The 18,059-nt window shown below is 55.4% G+C and overlaps 1 protein-coding gene across 4 annotated transcripts in view; it reads left to right on the top strand.

Annotated features, from left to right (window-relative positions):
• The window catches only part of RGS3 (regulator of G-protein signaling 3), a 121,175-nt gene that overhangs the window by 54,071 nt on the left and 49,045 nt on the right, over window positions 1–18,059 (top strand). The window contains exons 16-18 of one of the 4 annotated variants that reach the window (XM_004677413.2): window positions 4,939–4,982; window positions 10,727–10,849; window positions 15,230–15,988. In XM_004677413.2, the coding sequence (XP_004677470.1) occupies window positions 4,939–4,982; window positions 10,727–10,849; window positions 15,230–15,337 (275 nt within the window). In that variant the 3' untranslated portion in view covers window positions 15,338–15,988. Of the gene's footprint in view, window positions 1–4,938; window positions 4,983–10,726; window positions 10,850–15,229; window positions 17,910–18,059 lie in introns of those variants that run through there. The other 3 variants (XM_004677412.1, XM_012721361.1, XM_012721356.1) reach the window with 3 other exon arrangements.

The raw sequence follows: 18,059 nt of genomic DNA, 5'->3' as shown, positions 1-18,059 counted from the left end.
AACCCCACCCAGCAAGTTCAGCCCAAGCCCTGCCTTCCAGAGAGTTCTCCTATGCCCATGGGAGGGGCAAGTAAGCACTCAAGTGGACTCTGCCCTTGGTTTCACGGCTGCCCTTCCTCTCTCACTGCACCCCGCTCCCCTGGACGCCCACTCTTCCTCCCTCCTGCTCTGCATTCTGCCTCTGCCGGTGTCTCTGCCGCTTCTCTTCTGTTTCGGGCTCTCGGGCACACACAGGAAAGGGTCCCTTCCTCTCTGGGCCCTTCCAGCTCAGATGATTTCAGACCCAGCCAGCCTGGAGCGGTGCTAGGGAGCTAGGGATGGTGCTTGCAATCCCTGCCAGTGGATCGAGAGGCCTCAGCTTCACTGTCCTGCTTGCCGCACGGTCTTGGGGCTGCAGTCTGGGGCCCCCCTCTACCCAGCCTCCTGCCAAGAGGAGAAAGGGAAGAGGTGAGGGGGGCGGGCCACCTGGCTGTGCTCGGATGGAGTTAGGGGTGGGAGAGAAGTGGGCAGTGGAAGGAAGAGCTGAGGTTTGTAGCTGGGAATAGGGGTGTTTTGTTTGGGCTTTGCTGCTGACAAGCCACGTGAATTCGGTGGGGCGTCCCTCTTCTGGGCTTCAGTGTCTCTGACTGTGAAATGAGCATTGGCCCAGCCTTTCGTGTCCCAGCCCAGCCTTGACATTCCCAGACAGAACCCACGAGGTTGCTGGAGAAGGTGGACAACACCTATATGTCCTGCCGCCACCCCTCAGGGGTCCTTCCAACTGGGGGTAGGGGGTGGGAAGCTTTGCCTCCTGGACCCCTACCCCCAAGACTTGGAGAGGCTAGGTAGACCTCATCTTCTCTGGATGGGAGTTTTTCAGGAAGGGTGAGTCGAGGCCTTGAGGTGCAGCAGAGAAACCTTCCAGGTGCTGAGTCAAATGTGAGTGACATCCCTTGTGGGCATGGCCTCTTGGACTGGAGGCCAGGTCCTATCCCCACAGAGGGCAGGCAAGTTGGATGAGAGCTGAGGGTGGCCAAGGCCGGAAGAGGGCCGTGTGTGCCTACACGTGTGACCATCCTTGGTTTGCCAGGCACGTGGTTTGGTGCAGACAAATGGTCTTGTCCTTTTCAGCAGCGGCGGCCAGCAAGCGCAGCGAAGGTGGCTCTCTCGGGAGCCCCAGGCTGCTGAGAGGTTGGGAAATGACTCAGGTATGTGCCATTGCCTGGATTTCTTTCCTGGCACCGAAGAATCCTTCACTTCTCCCTTCTGCCCCACTCACCCAAGACTGACTTGTGGGTCCCGAATGCGCAGAAATCCAGGGGACTCTTTTTTCTTGCAACCAATATCACGCTGCAGGACCCAGTGTTCTGAACCCTGGCACCCGATTTTCTGCCTGCCTTCCCGGGGGCCCCCAGAGACCAGTGCAGCAGCAAGGAGCTGAGTGCGGCTTTTTAGAGATGCAGTTGGGGCCTGGGCTGAGTTCTGTTGGCAGAATGACCTTTGAATAACATTGCTCACGACTCCTAGGGTTTCTTGTCTCTTTCAAGTTAACATGTGTGGCGAGTTCAATTTGGGGCAAAGAGGATGGTGGATAAGGTGCACACCAGCTTTTCCTGCTGGTAGGGCCTGCAGAACCGGCCCACTCAGGGACCAAGGGCACCCTCGTGTAATTTTATGAAAGTTCTGCTGGCCAGAGCCTCGCCTGGGTCACAGAACATGGCGGGTGCCAGTAAAGAGGTTGTGGGGTGGGTGAATGGGTGACTGCAAGGAGCCCAGAACTCAGGCTGCCTCAGCGTGGGGGCTGGGCGTGCATAACTCCCCCTGGCTGGTGGCTACCTAAACCTTGCCTGCTGCTCCTGTCCAGCTTCTCCCAAGCTTCAGCAGGACTGAATGACAGTGTAATGGGAACGGGCGGAGAGCTGGCGCTAACAATCGGGACATCTCCGGTCGGCCAGGCCCATTGTGGTCTCTTCCTGCCTCTGCCGCCCACTGGCTTTACTGCTCTTTGTGTTTCTGTCTCCCAGGCGGGCAGCATCCCGCCCACAGCGTGTCTTCCTGGCCTGCTGCAGCCTCTTGGGGTGGCCTGGAAATGTCTAGCTGACTCTTGGGCTCTCCATCTACCCTGGGATGCCGGGTGCCAGTCCCTGGAAACTCCGCTGCTTAGGTCCCAGCTGCTGGGACGCTTGGAGTTAAGTTTAGTGGGCTGACATTTCCTGAGCTGGCAGACAGAGCCCAGTGCTGGCCACCCAGGAGATCGAGAGATGCTGCTGGCCTCCGGAGCCTGTGGCCTGGTAGAATGACATGTGGCCATGGCAGGAGAGGGACAGAAGTGTGATGGAGAGGTCACACCGCCAGGCTGTGGCAGTCCTGTGTCCGCATCTCAGCTCAGCCGCCTGGTCGCCACGTGTCTTGCTGCGTCCGCCTTCCCTCCCTGGGCCTCAGTTTCTGCATCTGGAAAATGGCGCGCACACCCTCCCGGCTTATTCTGCTGTTGAGTTAGGACCTTGGGCCAGGCTTGAGAGAGCCCAGACTTGGGCTGGAAACCCCTCTCTGGGCCCCACCCAGCCATGACTTGGGAACCCCCTGCATGGCCCTCACCTTCCTTGTGGGAACAAGGCCCACCCAGGAGCCAGGGAGTCCCGGTTCGATTTCAAAATGGTGAAAGCAGACAGAGAGGTAGATGGAAACCAAAACGTGTGCTGACTCACTGTCCCTTTTCTTGGTTCTGGACCACATTCATGCTCCGGAAAGCCCAGAACCCAGCCCCGTGTTCAGAAGGGTTTCTGGGGTGGGGGGTGGGGGTGTCTGAGTTTTCTCTCCTTGGCCAGCGACGTGCAGCTGTGCTCTGCAGCCACAGCTCCTTCCTGTCCCCCCTGGCTCTCGAGTCTTGCTGTCCTTTTGTGAAACTCTGAGCCATGCTGAGCTATGCCCCCATTCCATCCTCCCCTCAAGGTGCTGCCAGCACAAGGCTGTGATGAGGAGCAGATTTCAGAGATGATTTGGGGTAATGCAGAGGGGTGGTAGCCGAACTGTCACAGCACAGAAAAGCTGTCAAAGCAGGCTGTCGCTCATCCTCCCCAGCGGGAATGTGTCTGAGGCTTCCACCCCTAACCTCTGCATCCTGTCTCCCTGAGGCACTCATCTCCTTGGCTTTCCCCTTCCTTCTAGAACCTTCTCTCCTGCCAGCTTCTAACACTCCAACTTCTGTTATTTGCTTGCATAGATCTGCTTTTTGGAAAGTCAAGGAAGCATTCCAGAATGTTTTCTGAAACAAAAGAAACCAGCCTCCACCTCCTCCCCATCTCCACCCTCAGCAATGCAAGGACCTGGCAGAAGCTTTGAAGTTAGAGGTCCTTAAACATGTTGGCTTCTCAGGCAGGACTTTCTCCCTCCCATCTCTAAGTGGGGAGAAGTAGAAGGCTTTATCCTCAGTCCAAAGTGAACCCCCCTTTACTTACCGGCTATTTTAACTTGGCTCTGGCTCACCAGGCTGGCCCCGGGGCTATTTTCACACAGGGGAGTGCCATGCACCTCTTCTGAGGGCCCCCTCCCTTTACCCTCCTGGGGTCCCCACTTCCTACCGCCCTCAGGAATTTGCTTAGCCCACTTTGCTTTGCAACACATTTTGGTTTTCCTGATAATTCTTTGATGTAAATATGGGTTGAGGGAATGGCCTTGAATTCAGTGCTGGGCCAGGTTCCTGAAGGGCTGCGTATGGCTAATGATAGGAGCCAAGTTCTGCGCGAAAACTGGTTCTTCCCTTGTCTACCAGATCAAGTTACTCAGCCCCTTTGTGCCTCAGTTTTCTCACATGAATCACCAAGGCCAACAGGCCCTCCTCACAGGGGCTTTTGTGAGCACTGGGCTTACCCACGCGAAGCCTGGCACAGTGGTGGGTACACAGTACCAGGTACTCTCGAGTTCTCCGACGCCCTGTGTTTGCTGTTGGGTTCGCTGTGCGGTGATCCCCACCCCCACACCTGCCTGGTGAGGTTGAGTGTTTGAAATACGGGAAGCTGTGAACCACGCCTGGCTGGTGCCCAGCACAGCTGCCCCATGGGGAGTGCTGCCAGGTTCTGAGGTGCAGCCTGCAGCGTTCAGGGAGCGTCCTGGAGAGGAGGTGGGACTTCTCACACTTGCTGTCCCCAGAGGCCGGATTGTGCTTCATCTCCCTGCCTGTTCCCACCTCCTAGAACACCCTATCTTTCCAGTCTGAGTTCAAACTCCAGGAAACCTTTCCCGGAGGCTGGGCGTGAACTCACGCAGGGTCCTTGTGCTTCTGAAGCTGCTGGGCTGATGCACCTGCCATGGAGGGGAGCAGCCCTCAGGCCTTCCTAGGCTGAAGGGCCTCCGTGAATGGCTGGGTTTGGGATTCTGGTCCAGGGCTGGGAAGGTTCTAGAAGGATACACCAAAGAGTTGGGACTGGTCTGGGCAGCTTCTCTGGGAACTGCCCAGCACATAACCGGGGTCCCTCTGCACGGCCCATGCATTCCTGGATGGGAAACAGGGCTCTCCTGGCCACTACGTATGTCCTCACTGCATCTCAAACTGTTGTAATCAGTTGCATCGGTTAAAGGAAACCCCAAAAATGTGTGCTGCCCCCATGTCCCTCAGCAGAGGCAGCGTGAAAGGAGGAAACTGCCAGGACAGCCAGTTCTCCGTCTGATGCCTGAAGGTGCTCCTAGCTCCCTCTCCTGCAGGGTGGTGGGATGCTCGGCCTTCCTCAGGTGGCTGACCTGCAGGCAAAAGACCACACAGCTGTGCCTGAACTGGTTGGTTAGTAGTGACGCCCCCGCCCCGCACCCATGGTCCCCTGTCCCAGTGCTTTCCTCCCTCTTCCTCTTTTGCCAGGAAGTGCCATACACAGGCCTCTGGGTAAGACAGCTGACTGTGCTCTAGCAAACTGCTGAGACTCTGGGGTTCATTATAATGCAAGGCTTACTTTTGTTCCCTCAAAGGTTCTTCAGAAGACCTGAAATTCTGTGTGCTGTACCTGGCAGAGGTGAGTCCTTCCTCTGAATTTGTGGAGACAGACCTGAGACTTGCTGCTGGCGGGGTGACGTTGGGCTGGGATCTAGCACAGCTTCACATGCAGTGGTCTTGGGCAAGTCCAGAAAGGCAGAACAGACACAGCAGTCCTTACTTCTGCCTCTCTGCCGTCTGGATAGAGCAGTGGACACACTTGTGCTCACAGGGCCGGGAAGGGTGCCATGCTCTCCGCTCTGGGTCTCCAGCCCCTCAGGGGTCACGGCAAGGGTGTGCCCTAACCTCTGTGCTTCACCCTATTTATTTGCTAGCCTTCCCTCTACAGATTGCTCTGATTCTTGTACCTGCTCTTACATCTTCTTTTTGCAGGAAGTTCTACTTAGAACCCCTTCTACGGGGAGCTTGTCATGTTTCAAAAGGCCTGAAGGTAATTGGACCTTCACCTAGGCCAGGTACCACCAGCTGAAGAAAACATGATGTGTCTGTGTTGGGGGCTGGAATGACTGGTCCCCATTCAGTGGCGCTCCTGACTGGGATTCCTAGTTATGTCTGTCTGATCAGAAGCTCCGATGGGCAGGGTTTTGTCTGTGCTGAGAAAATCGGGCCAACAACTTAGTGCTTGATAAAGCTTGGTAGACAAAAATATCATTAAACCATGGGTTTAATCAAAGAGGTCGTCCGGGATCAAAAAGTTGAGAGTCACTGAGCCATACCAATTATTTTCAATTTTCAGTGAATGTTCTATTTGCAACCTCGTGTCTCTGTTGATACGAGCATTTATTTGTACCCCCACCCTAACCCTCCCCGCCCCAGGTTCGCATCCCCTGGATTCTGATTCTCTCTGGCAGGGCCTGAAATCAGGCTCCAGGATCTTTTAATGCCAAGAGAGCTTCCTGCCAGGCTCTCTGGGTTTTGTTTTTCCCAGAGAAAAGCACTTCTGCTCATTGGCTTCCTGGGAGCTATGACCTTTTAGCCCTCCAAAGATTGATGAAGGGATATTGATCTGGGGCCTTTTATTTCAGTAAAGTGCCAGGTGATCTGACCCCCAGGGGCCAGAGGATGGAAGCTTACAGGCAGCCAGCATCCTCTCTTTTCTCTTAATGGTTTGCTATTTATGAGAGTCATGTCTGCAGCAGGAAGACAAGCTGCCGGCTGGGCGGTAGCCTGGGGCTGTCTTGACACAGTGGTTTTGGATCCCACGGAGAATCCTGCCCCTTCGTCGTGGTCATGGTCGTGGGCATTTCCAACAAGTGGGTTCTCCCATTGCCTAACGTGCAGTGGCCCCAGGGGAAAAGCCGGGGTAAGAGAGTCAGGATTGGCACTGAGAAGCCGCCCAGGCCCCAGGGGGGAGGGGGGGGGCAGCAGCCGGCATTTCCCTGGCCATATGGTCCTGGCGAAGTTGTCCCAAACAGACCCTTGTCTCCTTGCTTCCAGGACAGATGAGTCTGGGACTGTTTCAGAGCCTGGGGGAGCTTTGGACCAGAGGGCTTGCTGATCAGGGGCCATTTTCTCTACCATTTTCTAACTGTGAATCTGCAGCTGTCTCCATTCACTTAAAAGTCTGGACTTTGGAATCAGGAAGGCTTACCTTGGAATCTTGCCTCTCCCGATTCCCCATCTGCCTGAACCTGTCTAATTCCTAACCCAGGGGCCTGGATCTCATCTCTGCAATGAAGCAGAGGAGGCTGGCCTGGCGGGGCTGTTGTAATGATTAAATGAGATTCAATAAGCCCCTGTGCTCATGCACTTAGCACAGCCTGGCACACAGTGAGCACTCAATAAATGTAGCTGTTGTTATTGTCAGCTCCATAACAGGAGGGGGGGAGCTTTTTATATTCATTTACTCTCCATTAGAGACAACATCAACGACTTATCGATCCTTTAAAAACAACGCTAAGAGGAATAGCTCACATTCTTGGTAATGTACCTATGCACAGATGTGGCAAGATCACCCGCGCTGGAAGCCAGAAGGCAGACTTTGCCTCTGTCCTCGCTGGGGACCTCCTGGGGCCCCCACTTTAATCTCTCTGAGCCTTGGTTTTCTCATCTGAAAAATGGTAACACCTGCGCCTTCCCTCCTCCCCTCTGTCTCAGAGTCATGAGGAGAACAGGATTAAAGGAGGGAACGTTTGTCAGAGCCTATGGACAAGCTGAGAGAATAGCAGAAGAGGCTTCAGTTTTTTTTAAAGATTTATTTATTTGTGCATACAGAACTGGGGTACAGGCCAGAGGCTCAGGAGTGGCGAGAGGCTTCACCAGAGACAGAGCAGGGAGCAGAACAGGCAGATTGTTGAAGTACACTGCTGAGGGGAGCAGCGGGCGGGTCAGGAGAGGTCTGCCACGCCATGTGGTCACCTCCGGGGCAGACGGGAATCAAACTCATGCGGAAGTGGCTTTAGATTCTTAGTGCTGTGCTTTAACCCGCTGCGCCACCAGGGAGGGCCAAGGCTTCAGTTTTTATAGCGATAATATTACTTCGGGAACAGGGAGGCCAGGGGAGCTGGCTTTCTGCTTGGATTTGGGCATGTTCATGTTTAAATGCAGAAGTCTGGCCCCAGTGCACTGCATCTGAAGCCTGTGTGATGCCAATCACTGTGTAGTCAGGAGGTCTCACCTGAGCTAAGCAAGATGCCTGCAGGGAGGCTCAGGGGCGGGGGGTGGGAGGGGGTGGCCCTGGAGCCTGGTATTGAGGGCACAGTCATCACACATCAGGGTGGGACGGGTGAGATGGATTTGGACTGAGAGTGCGAGAGATGGTAAGAGCTCCCCAGTATAGACAGGCGTAGGCAGTTGGGCATCAGCTCCCCCGGTGGGCACTGGCTCCCTGCTCACCCTCTTGCCAGGCCAGGGTCCAGACCTCCAGGCAGCACCTGGAGAAAAGCCTTGCCAGTTTAAGACAGGCACCCCACACTGCTGAGCCGGGCCTGGGTCTAGGTCCTCGTGGCCTCAGAAGACTTTTGGGGTCCTCTAGCCTTGCCTGTCTAGGCTTCCAGCCCTCAGAGCCACACCCTAAGCACTAACCATTGAGGTAAGCAAAGCAGTTGCCCTGGGGTGGTAAGTAATCTTCCAAAGGAGATTACTTACTCACGGTGGGGAGGTTTTGGGGGCTGTTAGAAAAATGGAGGTAACTGTACCGGCCACTTTGCAAGGTTGTTGGAGGAAGTACTCAGACACTGCTGGTGAAGCGCCTAGCAGGGTGTGTGGTGTGGGTGTGAGGAGGGTGTCTCAGTATCGGGGAGCAGATGGTTCTCTTCCTGGAAGAAGCCCGTGCAGCATGAGAAGGCTTTCTTGCACTTCTGCCAGGGAACTCTGCAAGTGCTCTGAGACCCATCGGTCCCCAGAGTTCTGGGAGTTTTGTATTTTGGCTGCTTCCAGGCCCATCTGCACGGTAGTGGACTCCCCAAGGGAGGGGTCCTCCCAGACAGCCTCTCCAACTTGTGGGGGATGGCATCTCGGCAGGTAGCTTGCATGGCTTTGGGTCTGCTGTCTGTTGCTCACTGGCCATCAGCTAACAGAGAAGCCCTTAGCTACGCTGAACTGGGCTTTTCTCTCCATAAAGTGGGAGTTACAATTCATGCTTTCCATCCTGCTCCAGAGTTAGCAACACCAAAATGAGACCATGGATGGGAAAGTATTCTTTAAAGTGGTAATTAGATAAAAGGAGTTATTGTTAAAAGTTCTGCTTCTGAACTAAAAGAGGGAAGTTGGGGCTGAGGGAGATTAGGGATTTGCGCAAACCCCCAACAAATGGTGGAGATAGGACTGGGAGGCTTCTGCCGGGGCCAGCTTTGTGGCTAGAAAGGGTGGCCTATCTAAGCTGGAAGGTGAGTCCCCGCTTCACCCCTCCCCTTGTGGAGGGAAGGAAGCAGAGAGCATAGGAACTTCTGGTCAGTTTCTGCCCCACCTGACTGCTCCCTGTGGGAGTTAGAGTTTCCCTGGAGGATCTAGAACTTTGCCTATCCCTGGGAAGTGAAAAGAACCTGTGGTTAAAAGGTGGCTCCAGAATTGCCTAACCTTTTTGCTCAGATCCCTGAAGCCAAGGGCGGGGCATTCTTCCCTCTCTCCTCTGAGGCCTTCAGGGAAATGAGCCTCTGAGCACTAGGGGGTTGGAGAGGAAGGGCTGACACCCCGGAACACACCATGGGAGGTGGCCCTGCCCTGAAGACTGTGTTGGGTGGCAGAGGAGACAATGTCCTCAGATGCCATCAGGTGATGCTGGTACCCATCCCACCTACAGCCTTTGTTCCTGCTGCCTGTAGCACGTTCTCCCAAGCATTTTCCTAGCTGGCTTCTGACTGTTTCAGCCTTTGCTCTGCTTATCCCCCTTCAGAGAGACGTTTGCAGACCTCCAGGCTTGCCAGAATCCTCCCCTTTGGGGTATTTCCAGAATTTATAATTCTACTGCTGATTTCATTGGTTCTAGGCTTATTGTCTCTGCTCCCCAACCTGAGGGCAAAAGAACAGATCTCTCCCCTCTTTTATCTCTGGGGCCTCGTACAGACCCTGGCCTAGAGCAGGTGCTCAGATGAAGGCCTGAGTCATGACATGGCTGCCCTTTGTTGAGGCCTGAGGTTGTCCTCATTGCTTGTGTCCCAGGGACTGGGAGAGGTAGATGATGTCATCATCATTCCCGTTTGACAGACTTTCTTGAGGTTGACAGCTAGGAACGAGCAAAACTGAGATTCAAAGCAGGCCTGCTCAACTGCCAAACAAACAACAAAAAGGGCTGCTTGGAGCACTGTCTTTTCCTTTGTTCCAAGCCATCCAGCTCACGCTCTTAGCTCCTTGGTTGAGTTCATCTCCATGACCTGTGGGGCTGTAATCAAATTCCAGCAGAGTCAGAAAGAGCTTGCCATTTCCCATCAGAGAATCCTGTGTGGATGCTAATACTGAGCATCTGAGCCACTCCCCACCCACCCCCAACTCCTTCCGCTTCTCCGCATCTCCCTAGGTCCCAGCAGCTCCCTGGCATTTGTGCCAAATCTGGCCTGGATTTGACCTTGTCAAGGAAGTCCCTCGGGGACCCAGAGTTTACTAAGGTCATTACTTAGCAAGCGTTGGGTGAGGCACAGATGAAAAAGGCCTTTCTAGAAGGAGCTCCCAGTTTAGTTGGAAGACTGCAGCTTTTAAAGAGGTGGAATAGCAAAGCAAGATTTACATGACAGCAAAGACTGTCCTTGCGCTCCGCTGAACTGAGCAGTCATTGATGAGACCCTGCTCGTGTGCAAGGCAGTGGTAGGGCCACGTGCTTGCCGACAAGGGCTTGCCAACGGGACCGAGTGCTGTCTGGGTTCTGCTGATATGTCCATCCAACCACCCATGTAATATGGCCTGAGGTTAGCTGGTGAGGTCGGGGAGGGTTCCTGGCTCCACAGAGCATCAGCAGCCCAGAGACCTGGGTTCCCCACAAGCTCCCCAGCTGCAGCCTGTGCTGCCTGTCCCCAGAGGGTGACCTCACTATTTCTGTCCTGTGGTCCTCCACAAGCCTTCACTGTGTTGGGAACCACCCTGCCCTCCCCTCCCCCGACCTGTGGGCACAGGGCACTGCTAGCCAGCAGGCGCCCCCAGCCAGCTTCCCCCCACTGCGCCTCTGGCTATCTCCATGTCTCCAGGGATTAGTGTGCATTTGCAGCTTTCAGCAGACACTCCCTCCTTGCTGCAACCTCACCCTCCAGAGCCCAGGAATGGGCTTGGGCCCTGGAGCCCCCTGAGCCAGGGAGCAGCCCTGACCGGCCCTTTCTCTGTTTTCCCTGACGTCAGAAAGCTGAGTGCTTATTCACTTTGGAAGCGCACTCGCAGGAGCAGAAGAAGAGAGTGTGCTGGTGCCTGTCGGAGAACATCGCTAAGCAGCAACAGCTGATGGCATCGCCCCTGGAGAGCAAGGTAAGGGCCTTGCCAGCGGCCCCATCCCTGGCTGCTGGACTTCCCTGCCGCCAGCCTGGACCCCCAGCCTCCAGATTGAGTCTGGGACGAGTCTGAGCTTAGAACTTGGAGCCAGGCACTGAGCCCTTGGCAAGGAAGCCTGTGTTTGAACATCAACCCCTCGACCCTTCCCAGGGTCCATTCAGTGGATGTAAGTGCTGGGCCAGAGTGGCCGAGCCAAACCAGTGACCGAGCATGACCCAGCCGTTCTCGGGTCTGTTCTTTGCTTTGCCCATGGCAAGGTCTAATTTGCGCTGGACTCCTTGCTGCTGCTGGCATGCTTGTCCCCTCTTGCCATTGGGTAGGTGATGTCCAGGGACAGCACATGCGCATTCGACACTGGCCCAAGGCAGGTCCTCACCGGAAGTGGACATTTATGGCAGAAGCTGTTAGAGCTTGAGGGAGGCCACAGCCAAGCCGGGTTCTCTGGGGCCTGAAGCATCAGGCAGCTTAGACTCCCAGCCGAGGCTCACCAGGGACAGGCTCCTCTCACTCCTCTCAGCTGCCCAGGGCCCGCGGAGGAGGATGGGGGTGGGGGCTTTGACCCCTGATGCTAGTCCCAAGACACAGTCACAGCCCCCAGTGGTGAACCTCTCAGCCCCGGTCTCTTGTAAAAGTGCTGGCCGTGTTGGGACTTGGCCGGGTTGTCTGCAAGAGGAGCCAAAGCAGTTGTTTTGCTGGATCTGGAGAAAGAGAATAAATGAGCGAGAGTGGCAGTTTATAAACTCGCTGGCCTTATTGCTTCTTGCTGATGCGTTCAGGTCACTGCCACGGGCAGCAGGCACGCAGTGTGTCAGTGGGGACAGGCCTGCTGAGGGCAGGGAGTGGGGAAGCGAGTCCACAGAAGCCCTGGAGCTCTCCATGAAGGAGTAAGCTTCTGAGAGTTGCATTATCTGACCTGATAGTTACCTTGTTTTATGCTGGCTAGGGGCAAGATCAACTCTGATGGGGGGCGCGGGGGGGCTGCCGGGCAGGCTGGGGTAGAGCAAGGAATTGGAGTCACCACTGGCTGCTGATTGTTGGTGTGACCTTGGATCAGTCACCATGGTTTGCTGTCCCAACCTGGGGACAAGGTTCCTCCCCCAGAGGGACGTTGGGGAAGCTCACTGTAACTGTGCAAACACAGTTGATGTCAGGGACTGCTATGCAGTGGGCGCTCAGTCCATCGGGAGGGACTGCACTGCTCCGGCTCCATCCTGGCTGCTTCTCACTCTCAACAGACCTGTCCCAGGATGGACAGGCTACCTTGTTCCTTGTTGTCCTGGGTCAGAGTCAGACTCTGGCCCACCCCCTCTTCGCTGGGCAGCTGTGGGGGTGACATGTGGGATGCGCATCTCGTCTTGGGTGCATCTCCTCCTGGGCTGGGGGAAAGAGTTCTTTCTGCCCCAGCTTCAGAATTTGCAGGCTCTGGAGTGCCTTGGCAGCAGCCGTCTCGGAGTCCATCCAGCCCGAGTGCCTCTCTCCGGGGCACTGGAGACAGGCTGGGTTTCAGAACAGGTTCTGCTCCTGGTAGGGCTTGACCTGCTGACCCAGAAAGTGTGCAGGTGTGACTTCAGGTCTATGTCCATATACAGGCATCCTGGGTAGGCTACAGTCAGTCACCTTTTCCAGTCAAAACTCTTTAAGTGCATGTGTAACGGAGAAGTTGTGTCCTGGGCTGCTGGGCTTCTTGGAAGGGCAAGGAAGTTGGGTCTCATGCTGGGATAGACTCAGAACTAGCTCCGCCCTGAGAACTGGGCCCAGTTCTGTGCAGCCTGGCACAGCCCACTGGGCCTACCCCTCTTAGAAGGCAGCAGTGGCACCCCAAGGCAGGTCCCTCGGGGGGCTTTCTCTGCCCAACCTTCTTCATCCCACCCCACTCTACTCCTGAAGAGTCTTAGCAGCCTAATCCTTCTAGACTCTTACACCAGGCTCCCTGAACGGGAATTGTGGTAAATATAGCTTTCCCCAGCCCACATGCTCTAGGAGCCTTTTAGCAACCTCAGTGACTGGGCTTGGGTGAGCTGCCAGCCAGCCAACAGGTTGTCCACCTGTGCTCAGCTCGCTTGGGCCCTGGCAGCCTCACAGGTGAGAACCCCCTTCCCAAGGCCAGGCCTTGGCCCTTCCCCTGAGGTTGATATCCCTGCTGGGCAGGGTTGGGGGGAGGCGGGCGGGGTGGGGGTTGGTATGGGGACAAGCCACGCTTGGCCATCAGCTTCCGACTTTTCAGGAAAGAGCCCCGCTTGTCCATGGCTCTGAATCCTGAGGGAGGGGTGGCTTGCTCTGCCTTTTTAAAAGCTTTTTCTTTGTTCTCTCAGTGATGCCCAGTCTTGTTCTGAACAAAGGGAGACGCTGACCTGGCCCTTCCTCCCTAAGCCCCGTCCCCCCATACCTCCCTGGGGCAAAGGTTTGCCAGGTCTAACTGCACAGACCTGAGGGGGACCAGAGTTGCAAACCCCAAAGTGAGCTGCCCCTTCTGTTCCTCCCTGAAGTGTTTGCTGACATCTTAGCATGGGGGTTTCTTCAAACATCTCAAGGAATGTAAAGTTCTCCCCTAATTTGACTAAATATAACCCATGTGATTTGCCGTGAAAATGAAGCGCTTGCTGGGAAGGACCGAGGGAGTTGGAGGAAGTTGATTCCTAGAACTGTGGAGAGACAGGTGTGCCCCACCTGCAACATGACCTTGGCCACTGCTTCCCGGGGGCCTCAGTTGTCCCTTGTGTACCTCGATCCTGTGGCTGTTCCCAGCTCCTCCAGCTCTGCAGTGACACGGAACCCTCAGGGCCTGGGGTCGCCCCGTCTCCAGTGGGGAAACTGAACCCTGGAGATTCCTGCATCATTTGGGGTCAAGGCTGTTCCGCTCTTGGGGCTGGGCAAGGGGCAGGCACAGACTTTCTGTGCTGTCGTTGGGGTGCCAGTGGCCTGTGGGTTACAGTGTGTGGGGGGGTCTTGGCTGTGGCAGGTCGAAACAACGAGGCAGGCAGCCACTAACCGCACCCCTTCTCGGTTGCCTGTCTGCTGCTTGCTCTCAGCTGCTCGGGGGTGGCCTGTGTGTTCGCCTTCTTTCTGTAGAAATAAGTGACCCACTTCTTCGCCTTCCCCTGCTTCTGCTCACCTCTTCCTCATCAGAACCCTGTCACCCCTCTGCTTCACGAGCTCTCTCTGGAGAGGACTTTGCTTTCATCCCCGGAATGAACGGCTTTTACTCAGCCCCCTGCCATGAGCGCTCAGCGATGCTTCCCATCTAGAACAACTCACCGGAGGTCCTGCAGGGACTGCTGAGATTTTTAGCAAACAGGATAGACAGATCTATATTATTTTGGTTATTCAATCATATTTACATACTAAACGCCTGTTCTGTTGCCAGTTCTGGTGCTTTGGAATCACAGAGATGAATGAGTCGTGGTTCCTTGTCCTTATAGAATTCTCCTTTAATTGCACAGACGTGACAGGGCACCAGCCCTGTGAGCCAAGCGTTAAAGGCCACGATGACAGCTCCTCAGAGTGGGGCAGTGGGGTTTTGGCTTCACATTCATCATCCACTCAGTGACCCTTTATGAACCCCAACATATGCACAGGGCTGGCCTGGGCGAGGGGAAGCCTCTGAAAGGAGTAGGCTTTGGCGGGAGCCGTGAGGGGTGAGAAATGTGTGTGTGTGGTGGGGCACCATGCAGGAGGTGTTCCCACTCTCGGGACTCCACAGTGGGAACGCACAGATGAAACCATCACGCTCTGTCCTCGGGAGAGCACAGTCCAGTGGAGACAGATATGCCAACAGATAGCTCAAAGATCACCTAACAAGTGATGCAGGAGGTGCCGACTCTTACTGCTTGAGGCCTCGGGTGAGGCACCAGTCCTCTGAGATTCAGCCTTTTCATCACAAAGTAGATGGATTAACAGGGTTTCCGTGAGGATTAAGCTCTGGTAATGTGCTTACCAAGTGGCGCACCACAGCTCTGTGAACTAGCTGCTGCTTTTATCACGATGTTCATTCAAGTCACGGCTATCTAGGAAGCTCCATCAAGGGGCCTTGTGTTTCAGAACTGAATACTGTCACTCTTGCGCCCCAGGGGCAACTGCTCCGTGTCACTTCCTATTAACCACCTGTCCGATGCCAGGGCCCAGGCAGGGAAACCGAGGCCTCGGAGGCCTGCCCTGGCTGCGAGACTGCTCTCAGATGTGACAGTCAGGTGCACGCCACCACCACAACTGGCCATCTTCACGGGCAGCTAGAGAAGGGCCCTCAGATGCCAGGGTCTCTCTGAGCACCTTAGCAAGGAGCACGGGCAGGTTCCCGGAGCCTGGCAGCCCAGGCCTGAGTAGACAGCGAGCTAATTCCAGTTCTGTCTGGTTCCACAGAAACTCCACCCTTATGGCTCTCTCCAGCAGGAGATGGGGCCGGCCAACTCAACCAATGCTACCCAGGATAGAAGCTTTACCTCATCAGGACAGACTCTGATTGGCTGAGCAAACCCAAGGGCGGGACTCTGCTTCTGGCAACTTAACCCTTTCTTGGGCATCCCCTACCACACAGTAACCTCACCTCAACTGGACCCAAAATGGAGGACCAAGATGGTGGGCCTGGCGGGGGTCATCTGAAGGGAGTGACCCCACCGGTGTGCGTGGATTGGCATCAGAAGGATCACAGTGGTGTGAGGGCCTGTGGGCATGCTCAGACTGGCTTCAGGAGGTCCCAAGTGGAGAAGACTCAGAGGCTGATTCCCTGCAAGGAGGAACGAGGACAAGTAGCACCTGAGTTTTCGGTGGTGGTTCCAGCGCTGGCCTTGGGGACAGCAGGAGAGGCGGGAAGAGGTTGGCCCCGATGGAGATCGATGCCGTGATCCCCGCTGCCAGAAGAGTCCTCCACCCATTCACTCATTTCTCATCCGTACTCATTCACTCGTGTGTTCATCCAGTCAGTGGATATTTGGGGGCCGTCTCTGCCAGGCTCTGTGCGAGGGACTGGGGGTGCTGTGGAGAACAGGACGGACAGTGGTCTCTGCACTTACCAAGATATCAGTCCTAGGAGGGGAGTGAGCCTTAATCTGAGTCAATCCCACCCCACACGCAGACAGGTGATTGATAATCTATGAAGGAAAAGAATAGAATCTTTAAGAGAAAATATTATTTAGATCGCTATGTGCATGGGCACAGGGCGAGAGTAAAACTTTATAAAAAAAATAATATAATAGTTTATTTTTACATCATTTTGTGCATTTTTCCATCTCAGTTGCAATCCCCTTGGGGAGAGTAAACCTTTTAAAGTAAAAGCTGCAGACTAGAAAAGTTAGCTAATCCAGATCTTGGGAAAGTGTTCCAGGCAGACAGGACAGGCTGTGAAGAGCGCCTGGGTTGGGAAGGGCTTGGCATGCTGGGGGGACCAGCCCAGGCCAGCGTGGCTGGAGTTCTCGTGGACGAGGACCAGGTTGGGGCGAACACTCAGGGGAGCCACTGAAAGCTTTTGAGAAGGAGTCACTGCGTTTCACAGGAATTTCTGTAGATCAGAGACCCCAAGGAGGGGCCCATGTGGGTGTGAGGCAACTAATTAGGGGGTTCCTTCAGTCCTCCAGGTGAGGGTTGATGGGGACTGAGGACATGGGTTCGTGAATGCCCAGACCTTAGGACACGGTGGAGTTTGTGGAGTAAGATGAGATCATTCCTTCTCCCGTGTCTTGCTTTCCCATGGAGGCGGCTGAGGTGGGACTTACCTCACAGAGCCTTCCGCTCATCAGGCCCAAGTAGGGACTAGTGCTGAGTTCTGGAATTGGGGGTTGGGAGCAGTGGGTGCTTAGCCTGGTCATTGTGGTAAGTTCATGGCCTCCAGGCCTCAGCAGGGCTTACCTGTGTTACTCCTCCACCCCACACTGTCCCGTCTGTCTGAGAGGAAGCTGGAACACAGCCCTCTGGAAGCGGATCTGGTTTGCTTTCTGCAGAGCTACCAGCGGCAGACGCTGGGGACTGGTGGGGCTCAGCAACTCTGGTGGAGAAAGCCCACCAATGGGGGACAATGATTAGAGATGCCCCCCCAGCTGGAGCCAGGCTGCTCTCACGGCCTTTTCTAGCTGCCAAGACCTAGAGGAAGGGAAACTGAGGCCACCGGTGAGAGTAGCGTAGCTCACATGTAGGAGAGTGAGTAGGATGAGGGTCACTAGCATTGAGAAAGGGGGTCAGAGACACTGGAGAGGTTGCTCAGGCCCCCTCTGGGTGGTGTCCTGCATGGCCTCAGTATCTTTAGAGAAGGGTGTTGGGTCCTGATAAGTTTGTTCAGCAGTTGTGGCCACATGAACCCCAAAAAGGGCCCCCCCCCAACAGAAAATGCCTCCCTCACCTACAGTTCTCTCCAGCCTAGGAAAGATCAGAGGTGTGGCCATAGCAGCACCCTAGCAGGATGGGATGTATCTGCCCACGACCAGGCCAGCACCCCCACCCGGCTGGGAAGCGGACTTGGCCTGAGGCCTGAACTGGGACCAGCAACACGGCGTCTGTGAGCCAGGACTCAGCCGCAGGGTTCGTTGTGGGAGGCCGAGCAGCACAGGCAGCAGGCTGCACTTTGATTTCATTTGATTCCCTCCCGAAATGACATTAAGAATGTGAACACAGGAGAACCGCCTGTCTGGAAAGGCAGCAAGCTTGTCTCTCCCAGACCCGACGAGCTGGCGCTGTAGGCCAGACAGGTGCACAGGACAGGCGTGCTGGCCCCAGGGACGCAGGGGAGGCCAGTGGCAGGGCCCCAAGCCCAGGCTGTGCCGGGGGGGTTTGGACATCAGCCCCCGGAGGGCCCTGCCGGTCTTCCTGGGGGCAGTGGTGAGCCACAGTGCCATTGCTGCTCTGCCTCTCCAATCAATGGAACAATTAATTTGGCTCCATGGACTCGAGAAGATGAAATATGACCCGGTGGCCACTGCTCTTCAGCATTCCAGTCTGTCCAGTCGTCTAGGATGATGAACAAGCTACCGAGATTGCACTGGAGAGTCATAATCACGGGAAACACGGCCAGCCCCGCCCTCCACATCCATCACGCTCAGAAGCACACACAATGGTCTCTTTCCTGATGGGCCAATTGTCTTGGTTGGGTGTCTTGGAGCCTAGGAGCTGGGAGGATGGGAACACAACTATTTATTGTTGAAAAGGCCATCTGTGTGATTTGAATACAAAGTGAGCCTTTCAGTCTCCACCCCGCCCCCTCCCA

This window comes from Condylura cristata, unplaced genomic scaffold (assembly GCF_000260355.1).
Source record: "Condylura cristata isolate star-nosed mole 26May11 unplaced genomic scaffold, ConCri1.0 scaffold00006, whole genome shotgun sequence".
Lineage (NCBI taxonomy): Eukaryota > Metazoa > Chordata > Mammalia > Eulipotyphla > Talpidae > Condylura > Condylura cristata.
This window is presented reverse-complemented; position numbering and strand designations above follow the sequence as displayed.